The sequence below is a fragment of the Chrysochloris asiatica genome, unplaced genomic scaffold (genome assembly GCF_000296735.1).
Source record: "Chrysochloris asiatica unplaced genomic scaffold, ChrAsi1.0 scaffold00006, whole genome shotgun sequence".
Taxonomy (NCBI): Eukaryota; Metazoa; Chordata; class Mammalia; order Afrosoricida; family Chrysochloridae; genus Chrysochloris; species Chrysochloris asiatica.
This window is the reverse complement of record NW_006408524.1, coordinates 2186691-2204948: the sequence shown is the minus strand read 5'-3', so window position 1 is coordinate 2204948 and position 18258 is coordinate 2186691. Positions and strand designations below refer to the sequence as shown.

Here is an 18258-nt window from a genome sequence, read left to right as displayed (position 1 = left end):
ACACACATTGGAGCTCCTCCCCCACCCCACCCCACGCCCCCACACACACTGGAGTTCCTCCCCCATTCCTGAGTACCTTTACCCCATCATCACACCCTCCAGTGACCTGCTAAGTAGATCCAGCTAGTTCACCTTTAAAGTAAGACTACTGCTGTCTAGGGTCTCACTGCCTTCAGAATCTTCATGGGGATTTGGAGGTGGGCCCAGGCTGCCTTCCCTCACAGGAAGTTAAGGGCTGCCAACTTTCAGAGGACTCCTGGTGTGGCGCTATAGGCTAAAGCACTGGACTGAAAGGTCAGTTTGAACCACAAGATCAGTGGCTCAAACTCACCAGCTGCTCCTCGGAAACCCTATACCGGGTTTTTATGAGTCCGAACTGACTCTGCTGCAGTTAACAGCAACAACAGAAATTGCAGAGGGAGGAAGGGTGGTCAGTAGGGACACCACAGTTAAGAGCCATGAGAGCTGGCAGTTCTCCTGGGGGAGGCGCACAGAAAGAACAGTGCTGGGGTGGGGGTGTCCCAGGACCCATGGGGCTGAGACATGAGAGGCTGCACCTGGCTCCCCTGTGGGAGGCACTGAGCACAGGAATGGGGTGTGCTCTGGGAACAAGACTAAGGGGAGCAGGTGGGATGGGGAGGGAAGAGCTCAGGGTCCTCTGCCTCAGACATCCTTCTTACGCCCCTCCTTCTCCCAGGTGGCGGGCCTGGCAGCTGGTCAAGAATATCCCCCCTTCAGACATGGCTCAGATCAAGGCCAAGGTGGCTGCCATGGGGTTACTGCAGGGGCTGCGCCAGGACTGGGGCTGTTGTCGGGCCTGGGTTCGAGACTACCTATCCTCTGTGAGTATAAGGTGGGGCCAGGACGGTAGGGGTCAGGCTGCTGAGGGAAAGGCTCCCTGTACCTCTTCAGTCTTCTCCCTGAGCCATCTGACTTTCTTTCTTTTTTTAAAAACTCTGTATTGTAAATTACGGAGTCCTGATGTGGCGCTGTGAGTTAATGCGCCAGACTGCAAAGCCATTTGAACTACAAGCTCGGTGGTTCAAGCTCACCAGTCGCTCCTTGGAAACCCTATGCAGGGTCGCTATGGGTCAGAACCGACTCGACAGCACTTAAAAACAACAATTGTAAATTGAGTGAAGGTTTACAAACAAGATCATCAGGTTTACATTCAACAAATCAAGCACAGCAGTTGTCCCACTTCCTCCCTATAAGACCTATTTGCATACCACCCACCTTCACATCCCTTATCAATTTTGTCTTAAAAAAAAAATTGTTCTTTAAAACCAACCACCTGTTGGATTTCTGTTATAGCAACACTAGGTAATTGAGACATTGTTATTCTTTTTCTCAACAATCTCAACGAGATGGATTGGCCAAGTGGCAAGGTCAATGGACTCAAGCGTGGCAACAGTAGTGAGGTTGGCCCAGGATCAGAAAGTGTTTCATTCTGCTGTGAATAAGGTTGCTATAACAACAACAACATTTACCTATCTACTTCTTGGCTGAAAATTGGGCCACGAGGGTGAGTTCCTTTCCAGACCTGAAGGGTGACCAAGGGCCATAGTCTCAGGTTCCTCCAGTCTCTTTCTGACAGGTAAAGCCATTTTTGTTTGTTTATTATTAAATATATTTGAGTTTTGTTTCATATTTTCTCCCACTCTATCCAGGACCATGTAATGAGATCCTTTTCAGAGCAGTTGGTAGTGGTAGGCAGACACCATCTCATTCTTCTGGTCTCAGAGTCACGGAGACTGATGTTCACAAGTTCCGTTAGTCTATTGGACTAATTGATTCCAAGCCTCTTTAATTCTCACCATTCTTCTGGAGAGACCAATGGCTGCACCTTAGATGGCCCCTCATGAACTTTCAAGATCCCAGATGCTACTCACCCAAGCAAGATGTAGAACATTGTCCTTGTGAACTGTGTTATGCTGATTGACCATGGTGTCCCCTAAGACTCTAGTCCTGAGCCCCCAGGCCCAACAACTCATTGCCTTAAGATGTTTGGTAATATCTAGGAAGGTTTCTTCATTCTGCCTACTGTATGTGCCACCGCATTCATAGTTGTGTTTGCAGGGAAGGTACTCATGTACAAATATCCTCTTTCAAACTCCCATATATTTATGGGATATATATCACACTCTTCCTCCCTATCCATTCAGTCTATGTCTCAATCCATGCATCTACTCACAGAACACTGTTTTTCCAAGGTTGTGTATAAATCACTATTACCTCTATTCCATTTAACCCATGCATACCTCCCTAAACCTTACTCTGTCTTCATTGTTCATCTGCTCCCCTCCTTCTTCTTGTGCATTGTCCTCCCCAACTTTCTGAGTAAGCACCATACCATTTTCCAGAGCGATTGAACCATTTTACAGTCCCACCAACAATGTAGGAAGGTCCAAGTCTCTCCAAAGCCTTGCCAGCACTTGCTATTTTCTGTTTTCTTGAACTTTTGATATTAATGCTGGTGGTGGTGGTGGTTGGTGGTGGTGATTATGTGCCGTGGAGTCGGTTCCGACTCATAGTGACCCTGTACAGGGTTTCTGAGGCTGTAAGTCTTTATGGGAGCAGAAAGCCTCATCTTTCTCCCATGGAACAGCTGGTAGTTTCCCACTGCTGTGAGATGATATCTCATTGTTGATTTGATTTGCGCTGTGTGTGTGAGGTATGGCACTGTGTGTTAATGTGCTGGACTACAATGTCAGTTTGAACCACAAGGTCAGTGGTTCAAACTCACCAGCAACTCCTTGTTCAGATGGGTCACTCTGAGTTGAAATTGACTCTACTTGACAGCACTTAACAATAACAATGGCTAATTGTCATGAGCATTTTCCTACATTTGTTGGCTGCCTGAATATCTTCCTTGGTGAGGTGTCTATTCATGTCCTGTGCCCATTTTCAAATTGAGTTGTTTTTCTTTGTCTCATAGAGGTATAATTTTAAAATAAATTTTAGATATTAGTCCCTTGTTTGATATGTCATTGCAAAAATTTTCCTATTCTGTGGGCTTCCTTTTCACTCGCTTGGTAAAATCTCATGTACATAAGTTTCTAAATTTTTGGAGGTCCCAGTCATTTATTTTGTCTTCTACTGTTTGTGTGGTTTTTTGCATTGTTTGATAGTGTGTGCATGCCATGTATTAGAGCCCCTAAATTTGTCCCTAGTTTTTCATTGATGATCTTTATAGCTCTAGGTTTTATATTTAGGTCTTTAATCCATGTTGAGTTTGTTTTTGTATGCGGTATGAGATATGGGTCTTGTTTCATTCTTCTGCAAATTGATTTCCAGTTTTGCCAGCACCAGTTACTGAAGAGACTATCTCTTCCCCATTTAGTATGTTTTGGCCCTTTGTCAAAGATCAGTTGACAGTATGTGGATAGATTTACTTCTGGGTTCTCAATTCTGTTCCATTGATCAGTGTATCTTTTGTTGTGCCGGTACCAGGCTATCTTGACCACTGTGGCTGTGTAGTAAAATTTGAAATCAGGGAGTGTGAAGCTTTCAGCTTTGTTCTTCTTAAGCAGTGCTTTGATTATCTAAGGTCTCTTTCCTCTCCATATGAAGTTCATGATCATTTTTACAATTATTTTCAATAACAATGTTGGGATCTAGACAGATTGCAATCAAAGTGTGTATAGCTTTGGGTATTTTTGGTATTTTTACAATGTTAAGTCTTCCTATTCATGAGCATGGTATAGTCTTACTTTTTTGTATATGTCTTTTGGTTTCTTGTAGTAGTGTTTGTAGTTTTCTTTGTATAGGTCTTTTGTTTCTCTGGTTAGATTTATTCCTAAGTATTTCATATTACTGGTGATTGGAATGCAAAGGTTGGGAGCAAAGAGGAAGGATCAATAGTTGGAAAATATGGCCTTGGGGATAGAAATTATGCTGGAGATCACATAATAGAATTCTGCAAAATCAATGATTTGTTTATTTCAAATACCTTCTTTAAATAGCATAAGAGATGACTATACACATGGACCTCACCAGATGGAATACGTAGAAATCACATTGACTGCATCTGCGGAAAGAGATGATGGAAAAGCTCCATATCATCAGTCAAAACAAGGCCAGAGGCAGACTGTGGAACAGACTATCAATTGCTCATACATAAATTCAAACTGAAGCTTAAGAAAATGAAAACAAGTTCATGAAAGCCAATATATGACCTTGAATATATCTCACCTGAATTTAGAGATCATTTGAAGAACAGATTTGATACATTAAACACTAAAGCCCAAAGACCAGAAAAGTTGTGGGATGACATCAAGAACATCATACATGATGAAAGCAAAAAGTTATCAAGAAGACAAGAAAAGAAGGAAATGGTCAAAATGAATGTCAGAAGAAACACTGAAACTTGCTCTCCAGCATAGAGATGCTAAAGCAAATGGAAGAAATGAGGGGAACAAGAGCTGAACAGAAAATTTCAAAGATCAGCTCAAGAAGATAAAGCCAAATATTACAACAAAATGTGCAAAGATCTGGAGTCAGAAAACCAAAAAGGAAGAACACACTCAGCATTTCTCAAGCTGGGGGAACTGAAGAAAAAATTCAAGCCTTGACTTTCGTTATTGAAAGATTCTCTGGGAAAATTATTGAATGGTGCAGAAAGAATCAAAATAAGATGGAAGGAATACACAGAGTCACTATACCAAAAGGAAATGGCTGATGTGCAACTGTTTCAAGCGGTAACATATGATCAAGAGCCAATGATACTAAAGGAAGAAATCTAAGGTGCATTGAAGGAACTGGCAAAGAACAAGGCACCAGGAATTGATGGAATAAAAATTGAAATCTTTCAAGAAAGTAATGCAGCACAAGAAGCATTCACTCATCTCTGCCAAGTAATTTGGAAGACAACTATCTGGCCAACTGATTGGAATATAGCTATATTTGTGCCCATTTAAAAGAGAGGTGGCCCAATGGAATGTGGAAATCATTGGACAATCTCTTTGATATCCCATGCGAGTAAAGTTTTACTACAGGCAACACAGAAATGGCTGCAACCATACATTAACAGAGAACTTCCAGAGAGTCAAGCTGGATTCAGAAGAGGCCGTGGAACGAGGGATATCATTGCTGATGTCCCATGGATCTTGGCTGAATGCAGAGAATATCAGAAAGATGTTTACCTGTGCTTTATTGACTACACAAAGGCTTTTAATTGTGTGGATCATGACAAGCTATAGACAACATTGCAAAATATGAGTATTCCTGAACACTTAATTGTGCTCATGAGGAATCTGTACCTGGACCAAGAGGCAGTTGTTTAAACAAAACATGGGAACACTGAATGTTTTAAAATCAAGAAAGGTGTGCGACAAGGTTGTATTCTTTCACCATACTTATTCAACCTATATGCTGAGCAAATAATTCTAGAAGCTGGGTTATCTGAAGAAAAATGTGGCATCAAGTTTGGAGGAAGACTCATTAACAACCTGCAATATGCAGGTAATACAACCTTGCTTGTTGAAAGTGAAGAGGACTTAAAGTATTTACTTATGAAGATCAAAGACCACAGCCTTCGATATGGATTGCATCTCAATGTAAAGAAAACAAAAATCCTCACCACTGTGCCAATAAACAACTTTATTATCTACAGAGAAAAGATTGCAGATGTCAAGGACTTCATTCTTCTTGGATCAACTATCAATACTCATGGAAGCAGCAGTCAAGAAATCAAATGATGTATTGCATTATGCAAATCTGCTGCACAAAACCTTTTTAAAGTGTTGAAGAGCAAAGATATCATCTTGACGTCTAAGGTGCGCCTGACTCAAGCCATGGTATTTTCAATAACCTCATATGCATGCGAAAGCTGGGCAGTAAATACGGTAGACCGTGGAAGAATTGATGCTTTTGGATCAAGATGATGGAAGAGAATATTGAAAGTGCCATGGGCTACCTAAAGAACCAACAGATCTATCTGTGTTGGAAGAAGTGCAGCCAGAGTGTTCCTTGGAGGCTAGGATGGCCAAACTTCTTCTCTCATACTTCGGGCATATTGTCAGGAGGGACCAGTCACTGGAGAAGGATATCAAGTTTGGTAGGGTGAAGGGTCAGCGAAAAAGAGGAAGACCCCCAGCGAGATGGATTGGCAAAGTGGCAGCATCAGTGGGCTCAAGCGTGGCAATAGTAGTGAGGTTGGTCCAGGATCGGGCAGTGTTTCATTCTGCTGTGCATAAAGTCGCTATGAGTCGGCACTGACTCGATGGCACCTAACAACAACAACAATTTCATATTTTGGGTGGTCATTGCAAATGGTATTGTTTTCCTGATTTTCTTTTCAGAACTTCATTAGTATAGAGGAATCCAACTGATTTTTATCTATTAATCTTGTACTCTGCCACTTTGCTGAGTCTCAATGAGTTCCAAAAATTTTCTTGCTGAGTCTTTGGGATATTCTATGTATAAGATTATACCATCTGCAAATAGAGAGAGTTTTACTTCTTCTTTGCCAATTTGAATGCCTTTTATTTCCCTTTCTTGCCTTATAGCTCTGGCCGACTTCCAACACAGTATTGAATAGGAGTGGTGATAAAGGGCCTCCTTGTCTGGTTCCTATTTGCAAAGGGAATGCTTTCAGTTTCTTTCCATTAAGAGTGATGTTGTTGTTGTTGTTAAGTGCTGTCGAGTCGATTCTGACCCATAGCGACCCTGTATAGGGTTTCTGAGGAGCAGCTGGTGAGCTTGAACCACCGACCTTGCAGTTAAAACAGTTTTGCAGTCTGGCGTTTTAACCCACAGTGCTACACCAGGACTCCTGAGAGTGATGTAGGGTGTTGGATTTGTATGTTGTTGCTGTTAAGTGCCATCAAGTTGGTTCGACCTATAAAGACCCTGTATAGGGGTTCCACGGAGCAGCTGGTGAGCTTGAACTGCCGACCTTGCAGGTCAAACCGAATTTGCAGTGTGGCGCATTATTCCACAGTGCCACACACCAGGACTGGTATATATGCTCTTAATTAGAATTTCCCTTCTATTCCTACTTTGTACTCATTCTATTATTAATTTATTTCCACTGGCACTGTTGTGACATCACCCATATCATTTCAGCATGCTATTTGTACCCTCTCCCTCTTTTCTTTTGTTTGATTTGCCAGTAGTTCGTCAATTTTATTAATCCTTTCTCAGAAGCAACTTCTTGTCTTCTTGATTCTTTCCATTGTTTTTCAGTTTTCTAATTCATTTATTTCTATCTAATAGTCTTCTGGACTGTAAGCCTACTTTGCAGGTCTCTCTCTAATTGTTGGAGATGTTGTGTTAACGTGCTGATTTTGGTTCATTCTTCTTTTTGGATGTGTGTGCTTATTACTCTAAACTGTCCTTTTAAGCGCTGTGTTTGCTTTGACCCAAAAGTTTTCGTATGTTGTGTTTTCATTCTCATTTGCTTCAAGATTCGTTTTGTTTTGTTTTGTTTATTTGTTCTATTACCCAGTAGCTTTTAAGCAGATTGTAATTCATTTTCCATGCACTTGATTTTATTTCGTTGATCTTCCTATTGTTGATTTCTAATTTTATAGTATTGTGATCTGAACAGATGGTTTGTAGTATTTTGATGTTTTAAAATTTATTGAGGTTTGCTTTGTGGCCTAACATATGGTCTATTCTGCAGAATGCTCCATGTGCACTGGAAAAGAATGTGTATTGTGCTGTTATTGGGTTGAATGCTCTGTATAAATCTGTGAAGTCAAGTTGATTGATCGTGTTGTTTTGTTCTTCTGTGTCTTTGTTGAGTTTCTTTCTAGTTCTATCCTTTTTCAAGAGTGGTGTATTAAAATCTCATGCTATTATTGTAGAGTTGTCTATTTCTTTCTTTAATTCTATTAGAGTTTGATTTATGTATTTCAAGGCTCTTTCACTGGGAACATAGATATTTATTTTGGTTATGTCTTCTTTTTCAATTGACCTTTTCAACATGAGATAATGTCCTTTTTTCTCTTATGCTGGTTTTTGCCTTAAAGTCAATTTTATCTGAAATTAATATTGCCAGTCCTGCTCATTTTTGATTGCCATTAGCTTGATACATTTTTTTCCAGTCTTTAATTTTTAATCTATATTTATGTGTAAGGTGTGTCTCTTTTAGCCAGCATATTGAAGGATACAATTTTCTTCTCCACTTTGCTACTCTCTGTCTCTTGACTGGTGCATCTAATCCACTGATGTTCCATGTAATTATATAGTAATCCTGGTGTGGCTCTATTAGGACAAGCGCTGGTCTAAAGGGTCAGTTTGAACCTCAAAGTTAGCAGTTCAAACCTACCAGCCACTCCTTGAAAACCCTATACAGGGTCATTATGATTTGGAACTGACTGGACAGCACTTAACAACAACAATGAATTGACTGCAGTCGTTTTGATGTGTGTGTTTTTTTGTGGTGCTGCTGGTCTCTTTGTTCCATCTGGTTTCTTGTGCTGTGTTCATTTGTTTGTGCATTTTCTTACCAATTTCTTCATTGTTTTAATGTTTACAAAATCTTCATTGATTTTTCTTTTCTTGATTTGCTATGAAGGTGTATTAAGTTTCTTTGAGGTTATCCTGTAATTTATTTATTTCTTATTTTAAAAGTCTGTTTTATCTTGTAATCTACTTAACTTCCTTGCCATTTGAAATTCTGTAACTATATTTTTCCCTCTTTTTGCTTTGTAATTGTCTTCATTATAAATTGATATCTCTAATTTCCTATCTTCAGTCTTTAGGTTTGTTTTACTTTGAATATTTCTATATCTGGATTGAATTCTGAGTCATGTTGCCGTGTATGTCAGTCTCTGGTTATAATCTGCTCTTGCTGGCTCTCAGTCCAAAGGACTCTCTCTAGTTTTGTTTTGTTTTTTAAGTTGGCCTGATTTTAACAAGTTCCTTTGATTTCTGTTTATCTGGAAATGTTCTAATTTTGCCGTCATATTGGAGGGACAGTTTTACTGGATATATGAGTCTTGGTTGACAATTTTTTTTTTCTTTCAGAATTTTGTATATATATCTCCCCATCGCCTCCTGCCTGCAGGGTTTCTCCTGAGAATGCATTGTTTAATCTTATTGATTCTCTATTGTAGGCAACTTCTCATTTTTCCCAAGATGCTCTCAGTATTTTTTCCTTTGTGTTTAATTTTGGAGAGTTTGATTATGATGCGACTTGGTGATTTTCTTTTGGAGTCTATCCTGTTTGGAGTTCATTCTGCTTCTTGAATTCTTACATCCTCACCTCTCATGATGTTAAGGAAATTTTCTTCCAGCTGATCTTTGACTATCTTTTCTTTGTCTCTTCCTGTTCTGCAATTCCTATCACCCATAAAGTGTTCCTCTTCAGGTTGTTCTACATGAATCTCAGGCTTTCTTCAGATTTTTTCTGATTGTTCTTCTAGCCTACCATTATTGAAAGATTTATCTTCAAGTTCACGAATTCTGGTTTCCATTGTTTCAAATCTACTCCTTTGCCCTTTCAGTGTATTGTCCATTTCTGATATCATTGATCCTGTGTATAGCAGCTGCGATTGGCTCTTGTCCAATTGGTGGGGTTGGAGAGGGAACAGCTCTGGCTGAGCTGTAGGTCCACAGGTATTGTCTCCTGTCAGGTGATGCAAGAAGATAAAGCTCACACACAAGAGAGACAGACAAACCAGCAAACAACAGTGAAAAAAGAGAATAGTAAGGAAGCAAAAAATAGAACTGTCAGCACCTTTCTCTCCACCATTAAGTGGTATGCCTTAGCATACCTACTGGCCTCTTGCCTTCCCAGCTACTCAAGAAAGTTCAAGATGGCCACACTGTGCCTGTCTGGCCCACAGATCACCCATCTTTCTTCCCTTCTTTTTTTCTCTACTGCACGTGTCTGTTCAGCCACTTCTAGTGAGAGCTAGTTCAGAGCTGACCTGGGTCAACTGCAGATTTGGAGCAGGGTCTGACCGAGTGGGGTTATTGAGGATAGCTCTTCCCTCCTTCAGTGGGGTTTATAACCTCAGTGCTCTCCTCCACATGGCTCTGACCCTCCAGAGAGTGGAGGCTTCCCTGGGATGTATGCTAGTAGAGGCCAGCCTCTAGGGAGGTGTGGAGAATAAGAAAATAATCACACCTGTCTGTGAGCCACAGGCAGGTTTCTGCAATGCCAATGTTTTCTTGTCTCTGAAGCAGCTCACAAATGCTCAAGATGGCTGTGGCAGGTCTGGTCAGCCACCACAGCTGAGCAGTTACTTCTTTGTTGCCACGTCTGCTCAGCTCTCTCTCCTAGGAAGCCTTCAGTCCACTTCTCTATCCCTTCATCTGATGCTCTAAGAGTTCTGGAACTGTCATCTACAGATTTCAGTCTCATTGTTGTAGAGGCTCCATACAATCTTTCTGCCTAGTCTGCCATTTTGCCTCACCTCCCACCTGACTTTCTTGATTGATCCCTGCCTCCCCTGTGCTGAGTGAGTTCACAGTGACCCTTAGCTTATGAACTGAAAAGCAGATATCCGTGAATCATGAGCCATTCTTGATCGTGGTTGGCTGAGACAGACTCTTCCTATCTTGATCCTGAGTTGGGCCCTTAGACCTCACCCTTCTCGCACCCCTATGTCCTCAGGCCGCAGACAATCCTACAGCCTCGGGCCTCTTCACTCAGCGGTTGCAGACCCTCCGTGAGAAGGATGGCTTTGGGACTGTACTCTTCTCTAGCCATATCCGAAAGGTTAGGAGCTGGTGTGGGGAGAATGGTGAACATGGGGGAGGCCCAGGAGGACTCCTCAGCTCAGAATCTAACTCAGGAGCTCCCAAGCTGCTCCGGAAACCCTAGAAACTGCAGCTCCAGCAGTCCAGAAGGAAGCCATCCATGGAGGGGTGCACAAGGCCAAGACCGGAATCCTTACTTATGGCTGGGGCCCTCTAGCTGTACCTTTTACAGGCCCCTGGATCCTGGCCAGGCCTGGCAGTGGCAGCTGCACCACAACCTCTCTCCTGCAGGTAAACCGCTTCCACAAGAGACGGGACCGGGCACTCCTGCTCACAGACCTGCACTTATACAAGCTGGAACCGAATAGGCAGTACCGGGTGATGCGGGCTGTACCTCTCAAGATGGTGAGCCACAACAAGCAGGAAGGGGGAGCCTGGGCAGGAGCAGCTGTGAGGTCCCACTGGACATTCAGCCCCCTGAGCCCTGGGAGGGCCAATGTAGGAGAGTGGTCAGTCTCTAAAAATCAACTGGGGTCCTATCACTTTGCTCCAGGAAACCCTGCAGTGGCGGCCCATTGCTTGTGGAATAAAGTGCACTCCTGTCTGTGGAGTCAGCCCTGTTGCGCAGTCTCTTTCCTTCTCTTCCCTACAACTACTCCAACCCCCGCCTTTTGTGTCTGGGGCATGTCCTCCACCTGCATGCCAGCCCACACTCACACATCCAGGTCCCACTGCCCCTTTGAAAGCATCTTTCCTGATGCTTCTGGTCTGGGTAAGCTTTCTTCTGCCTCTTGTGGACTCATCTGCCCCGTCCATCCCAGTTTCTTGTGCCCATGTCTTCTCTCCCATAAAACAAGAACCATCTGAGGGCAGAAATTAGGATGTGAGGACAGGGATTTACCTTTAGGTCCCCACAGTTTTGAGGATCCCTATCCTTTAGAACTTTAAGGAGCTCTGGTAGCGTAGTGGTTACGAATCGGGCTGCGAACCGCAAGGTCAGCAGTTAGAAACTACCAGCTGTTCCGCGGGAGAAAGATGAGTCTTTCTGCTCCCATAAAGATTTACAGCCTCGGAAACCCTGTTACAGGGTCGCTATGAGTCAGAACCTACTCCATGGCACATAACAACAACAACAACAATCCTTTAGAACTTTAGTCTTTAAACCTGTGATGCCTAATATGGTAGCCACAACCACGTGTGGCTATTTAGTTTTTTAAAAGTTTAAAATTTGGTTCCTTCCACTTCAAGTATTCAGCTGCCACATGTGACCCGTGGTTGCCATATTGGACCTTCCATCATTCCAGAGTTCTGGGCACAGGGTTTCACTAGTGGGTGCTTACCCCACCCTTTTTTGGAGGACTCTGACGCCCCCTAGAGGGAAGGTGATGTTTGGATGACAGTGGAGAAACCCCATAAGGGCTCAAAAATGCTTCCTAAGGGAGGTGGGCAGGGTCTGGGTAGAGGTAGTGCAGAGACGGGACAACCAGGCAGGGCACTAGGGGCACCAGGGCTACCAGCACCCTTGACCTGAACCTATGCCCAGGTGACCGGTCTGAGTGTGACAAGTGGACGGGACCAGTTGGTGGTACTGCATGCCCAAGGCCAGGATGACCTGGTAGTCTGTCTGCACCGCACCCAGCCGGAGCTAGACAACCGTGTCGGGGAACTAGTGGGTGTGCTGGCCGCACACTGCCAAAGGTGAGTCCTGGCCTGAGAGGGAGGATCCTGAGGGACTGGGCAGGAGCCTTGTCCTGACCTCTCCTCTCTCCCTGTGTCCCCACTTCAGGGAAGGCCGTGCCCTGGACGTCCGTGTCTCTGACTGCATAACCCTGAGCCAGCGTGGATCCCGGCGCCTAGTCTCCGTGGAGCCCAAGCCCGAGCAGCAGGCGCCTGACTTCCACTGCAGCCGGGCAGGCTTCACCCTGCTCTGGCCGAGCCGCTGAGCTGGCCTCCCCACCAACTAGGACTCTCCCACCAGCCTCAGCTCACTGCAGAAATAAAGTCTCCTGTCCACTTCTGGTGTGGGCCTTATGCCTCTAGTACACATGGGCAATTGTCCCTTTACCCCACCCCCCCATCCCAGATGGAACGCTCATGTGGTCCAGGTGCAACTGCTTCATATGCGCTGTCTCGGTGAACACAGAATACCTGCTGACCCACTTGACCTTGGGGAGGAGGAGTGGGCATAGCAAGACCCTGGCCCTGGATTTGGAGTGTGGTCTGAGAGAGGCGTGTCATTTCTGTGAAATGAGGTTCTTTAAGACGGCCACAACCTGGTTGAAGTCATCTTTTTTCCTTTCCCCACCCTCCAGAGGTGGGCAGAGGAGTTTCCTGGGAGAAATTCAAAAGTGGTCATGGGATGCAAAAGGTAGGGACAAGCCAAAGAGAGGTAGAACATGGTCAGCTGAGTAATCGGTCTATGATCTATTACGGGAAAACTTCTAATACAAGGCCAAGTCCTGGGCAGGGATATCTCCCTGCTACTGCCCCAAGTTCCAGAAGAGCTAATGTGTGGTGGCTAATGTGCTGAGTTCTGGTGTGGTGCTGTGGGTTAATGCGCCAGACTGCAAAGCTGTTTGAACTGCAAGGTCAGTGGTTCAAGCTCACCAGCTGCTCCTTGGAAACCCTATACAGGGTTGCCATGGGTTGGAACCAACTTGACAGCACTTAACACCATCACCAAAAGATAAGCACTGGACCACAAGGTTAGCATTTGAAACCTACCAGCTGCTCCTTGGAAACCCTATACAGGGTTGCTCTGAGTTAGAAACAATAAAACTCAACAACAATGTGTGTTTATCACAAAAGCCCACTTCCTTCATGTCCAAAATATTCAAATGTCATCATTTAGATCCAGGTTCCTTCCAGGATGATATCTTTATTGCATCAAGGATGTGCTATTCTCTTACTCATTTTGAGGAGTTGTGGTGTTTACTGGGACTGTGGTCGCCTTCAGGCCAGGGGGAAGCTAACAGATCCTGGGTTGGTCATGTCCTCATTTGTCATTCCAACACACCACCCCTAGTGATCATTTTTCCTCATTCGTCCACTTCTTGCACGGGTCTCCCTGAACCTCACACAAGGAACTTCATTAGTATGAGGGAGATGCACTAGGCCACAGCCTGGCTATACTGGAGACACAAATCCCAGTGGCCGTCTAGACACAGACAGAGAGAGAAGCAGCTAAGAAGAGGCATGCCACTAGCAACAGCTCCTTCCACAAAGGCCCCACCCTTTGAACCATTCTCCCAGTGACTGCTCCAAAGATGAGGAGTGATTGTCCATATTATTTGGTTTTTCATGTGAGCTAGGTTCGTTTCTTCAGTCTTTATGAGGGCACGAGGTCCCCCCCACCCCGGGCTTCAGTAAGTATGTCTATTGTTGTTGTTACGTGCCATCAAGTCATTTCTGACTCATAGCGACCCTACAACACAACAGAACAAAACTCTGCCCCCTCCTGCGCCATCATCACAATTGTTGTTAAGTTTGAGTCCACTGTGGCTGCCACTGTGTCAGTCCATCTTGTTGGGGGTCGTCTTCTTTTTTGCTGACCATCCACTTTACCAAACATGATGTTCTTCTAGAGGGACTGGTCCCACATGATAATATGTTCAAAGTATGAGAGAGTCTCACCATTGTCGCTTCTAAAGAACATTCTGGTTGTACTTCTTCCAAGACAGATTTGTTTGTTCTTCTAGCAGTCCATAGTACATTTAATATTCTTCTCCAACACTATAACTCAAATGCATCAATTCTTCTATGGTCTTCCATATGCATATGAGGCAACTGAAAAGACCATGGGTTGGGTCAGGCAAATTGACATCTTTGCTCTTGAGCTCAGTAAAGAGGTCTTGTGCAGCAGATTTGCCTAATGCAATTGTCGTTTGATTTCTTGACTGCTGCTTCCATAAGTGTTGATTGTGGAACTAAGCAAAATGAAGTCTTTGACAACTTCAATCTTTCCTCCATTTTTCATGATGTTATTAAGTGTATACAAGGTAATACAGTTTTGTAATATGGCCTCCCACTAACAGAACCGGAGAGTATAGTAGAAATAAAAACCAAGGGGTGGAAGTAAAGGTATCTATTTGGTAAGGACCTGAATAAGTAAGTCTTCTTCAAAAACAAGAATGGTACTGGTGGCTTCATATTTAGTGTAGATCACAGAGCTGCCTCAGCAAACTGCCCTAAATAAGTAAGCCAAACTTGTTGGACAGAGGTCTCAGATAGCTTTCACACAAATATGGTTCATAGGAGGGATGCTATACCAGACCAGGATACCCACTTTTGTACTTTGTGGCACAGCTTCTGCCCTGACCAAAGCTTCATGACACTCTTGTGCAGGATGATAGGGTCTCTTTGGAACTAAGTAGCTCACCCATCTTGGTGAGGTATCTCACCTTGTCTTGTCCTTGTCTAGTCAATATCTCATGGTGCCATTGGGTGCCAGACCTGGGAGCTGTCTGTCAGGTATATTCTTGTTTGATAAGACATGGTACTGGTGGCATTGTTCCTGACCTGGCATATGGGGTAAGTGTCCCAGTAAGGGCCACATTCATCACTATTACTGCCCAAGGAAACATCTGAGTCCACCAGTCCATGGGTCTCTGACCATAGAGTGCCATGAGGATCCTGTTCTACCTCTCCATGAAACTGCAGCCAGTGGATTAAAGGATACATGAAAATGGCATTGTCTTCCTGTATCTCTCGCCCACTCCTGTACCTCAGACCATTTAAAATGTGCCCTTATGCTCTTATCAATTCAGTTAAGGTGCCCATACATGACACTAACCTTCTCTAATTCTGTTACGGTGGAAGTTTGGTTGGCTCTCCAACTTGAGAACACCTGTATGGGGTAGCCAGCAGTATTAATACATACAAGAGTATACTTAGAGTCTATTGAGAACGTTCACTGAGTACATGATGCCTAAAGAATCAACTTGTCAGTCCTGCACAGGCAATGGGCTGCAACGGGCATGGCCTAACTCCACTGGTAAGTGGCAAGGTCTCTGCAGTGAACAGACAGGACATGCTGCAATGGCATTTAGAACATCACTGTGTTTAAGAGACAACCCAGACCCAGATTCTTAGCTATTCTCCATTCAATTTGAGCCCCCTACGTCCACTCTTCCCCTGTACTCAATCTACCCAGACAGTGGAAGTCATAGCCCTGATATTTCTTACCTTAGCCCAAGTGTCCACTACTTGACTGTCAGGGGGAAAGCCTGTTAGTAAGTCAGATTGTGGTGGTTATGTGCCATGGAGTTAGTTACGACTCATAGTGACCCTGTAGAGGGTTTCCGAGGCTGTAAATCTTTATGGGAGCAGAAAACCTCATCTTTCTCCAGTAGAACAGCTGGTAGTTTTGAACTGCTGACCTTGCGTTTCACAGCCCAATTCGTAACCACTATGCTACCAGAGACCCTTGCAAGTCAGATACCTAGCTCTTAAAATCCATTCTAGATATTGTCACCTATCTTGTCCCCACAAAAGCTTCCCTAGAATAGTACACTCTTTGGCCGTTGTCCTTGCCATAATGCCAGGCCTTCCACAGCAGTGTAAGTCCACTAACCAGGGCTCATGAGTAATGGCCATCCACACAGCTCTGAGCTCTGCCCACTGGCTGCTGTTGTGAGTTCCTCCCTTTATCCACATGGTATCCATCAATGGGTGGGTAACCATGGTGGTCCATGTGGAGGGACCATCAGTCCACCACTCATCAGTTTGTCATATTTCGATGGCTTTCCTATTGCTGTGACACTGGAAGCTATGCTACAGATACTGTAAAGACCAGCAGGGTCACTTGTGGTGAACAAGTTTCAATGGAGCTTCCAGACTAAGATAGATTAGGAAGAAGGAGAGAGGAACTACTTCTGAATGTTTAGCTACTGAAAACCTTATGAATAGCAGCTGAACATTGTCAGATATAGTGCCGAAAGATGAGTCACTGAGGTTGGAAGGCACTCAAAATACAACTGGAGAAGAGCTGCCTCCTCAGAGTAGAGTTGACCATGATGACAGGAATAGAGTAAAGCTTTTAGGGCCTTCATTTGCTGATGGGGCACAACTCAATGAGGAGAAACAACTATAAACATCCATTAATAATCAGAACATGGAGAACAAACAAGATGACAGAGAGGGTAGCAGTGCAGTGAGGAGCTCCGTCAGCAACAACACAGGATACCAAACTAAGCAGGTTCAGGGGATGGTGCCAGAACACTGAACCACTTATAAAGGAATATTTAGAAGGTTGGAAGGCTTACAGCTAGGGAAATTTGTAGCAGAAGCAAGAAATCCATTGCTTTCTAATTCAAGATGCTCACCTGCTCCTGGAGCCACCATCTTGGGAGACACCTAGCAGGGGAAGGATCAGAGCAGCCACAGACACCTGACAGAATCACGAAGACGAAGGTGTGGACATACTTTCTTTTTTTTTTTTTTTTTTTGTACCTGCTCATTGGTCTCTTGCTGTCTGTGCACCTCCATCCTGGTGACTAGAGGGGGTGCTGGGGCAAGTGGACACCCCACCCCCACCACCAGAGGGTTCTACTACACATGCACACAGATATCCTCAAAATTTATAGTGACAGTTCCCAGTTAAAACCAGACGGCAGTGCAAAATGGCCAGAGCCGGCCCTGAACTGTTTATCACTAGGAAAAAGGCCTGAACGGGGATCATGGAGTAGGACAGGCAGACTAGAAATAGGCCAAAAATTAAATCCGGAGTTACATCACAATGATGAACAGTGGCATCTTGAAATGTCTCAGGAAGAACAGTGAAAAGGGAAGCCCATCTCCTGATCACATCTACCTGGAGGCAATCAGAAAGCATAAAAAATAACAAAATGCACACCCATCTAAGTTTTAAGGCCACAGATAACTCCTGAATATGCCAGGCTTTGGAAATGCCAGAGAAGGAATTCAGAAAAATGATTATAAAATGTATCAAAACACTATACAATGGATTTGAGAAAAATAAGAAGTCAGGAAAGCACTACTGGAACAATCAAATAAGACAGATACAGCATTGGAAATAACTGAAAACCTATAGAAAGAGGTCCAAATGATTAATAATAGAATATCAGAAATGGACAATATACTGAAAGGACAAAGGAGTAGAATTGAAGAGATAGAAGCCAGAACTAGTGAGCTAGAAGAGAAATCTCTCAACACTACTAAAATTGAGGAGCAAACACAAAAAAGGATAAAAAAATCTGAAGAAGGCCTAAGATTCATGTTGGGTAACATGAAGAGGAATAACTTAAGAATTATCAGCATTCCGGAACAGGAAGAATCACACAAGTCCACAGAGGAAATAGTTGAAGAGCTTCTGGAAGAAAATTTCCCTAACATTCTGAAAAGTGAAAGGATAAGCATTCAAGAAGCTCAACGAACCCCAGGAAGGATAGACCCTAAAAGACAATCACTAAGACATATAACAATCAAGCTCTCCAAAATCAAAGACAAGGATAAAATCCTGAAAGCAGCTAGGGAAAAGAGAAATGTAACATACAAAGGCAAGCAAATCAGATTAAGCTCGATCTCTCAACAGAAACCATGCAGGCAAGAAGGCAATGGGGAGAGATATATAAAACCCTGAAA

General features: G+C 43.7%; 1 protein-coding gene across 1 annotated transcript in view; it reads left to right on the top strand.

The window, feature by feature from the left end:
- MYO1G (myosin IG) overlaps window positions 1-12599 on the top strand; it is a 38550-nt gene extending 25951 nt beyond the window's left edge. Inside the window, exons 19-23 of the mRNA XM_006832103.1 lie at window positions 698-842; window positions 10571-10675; window positions 10948-11061; window positions 12200-12354; window positions 12443-12599. Of these exons, the coding sequence (XP_006832166.1) occupies window positions 698-842; window positions 10571-10675; window positions 10948-11061; window positions 12200-12354; window positions 12443-12599 (676 nt within the window). The remainder of the gene's footprint in view (window positions 1-697; window positions 843-10570; window positions 10676-10947; window positions 11062-12199; window positions 12355-12442) is intronic.
- Window positions 12600-18258: the final 5659 nt, after the last annotated feature.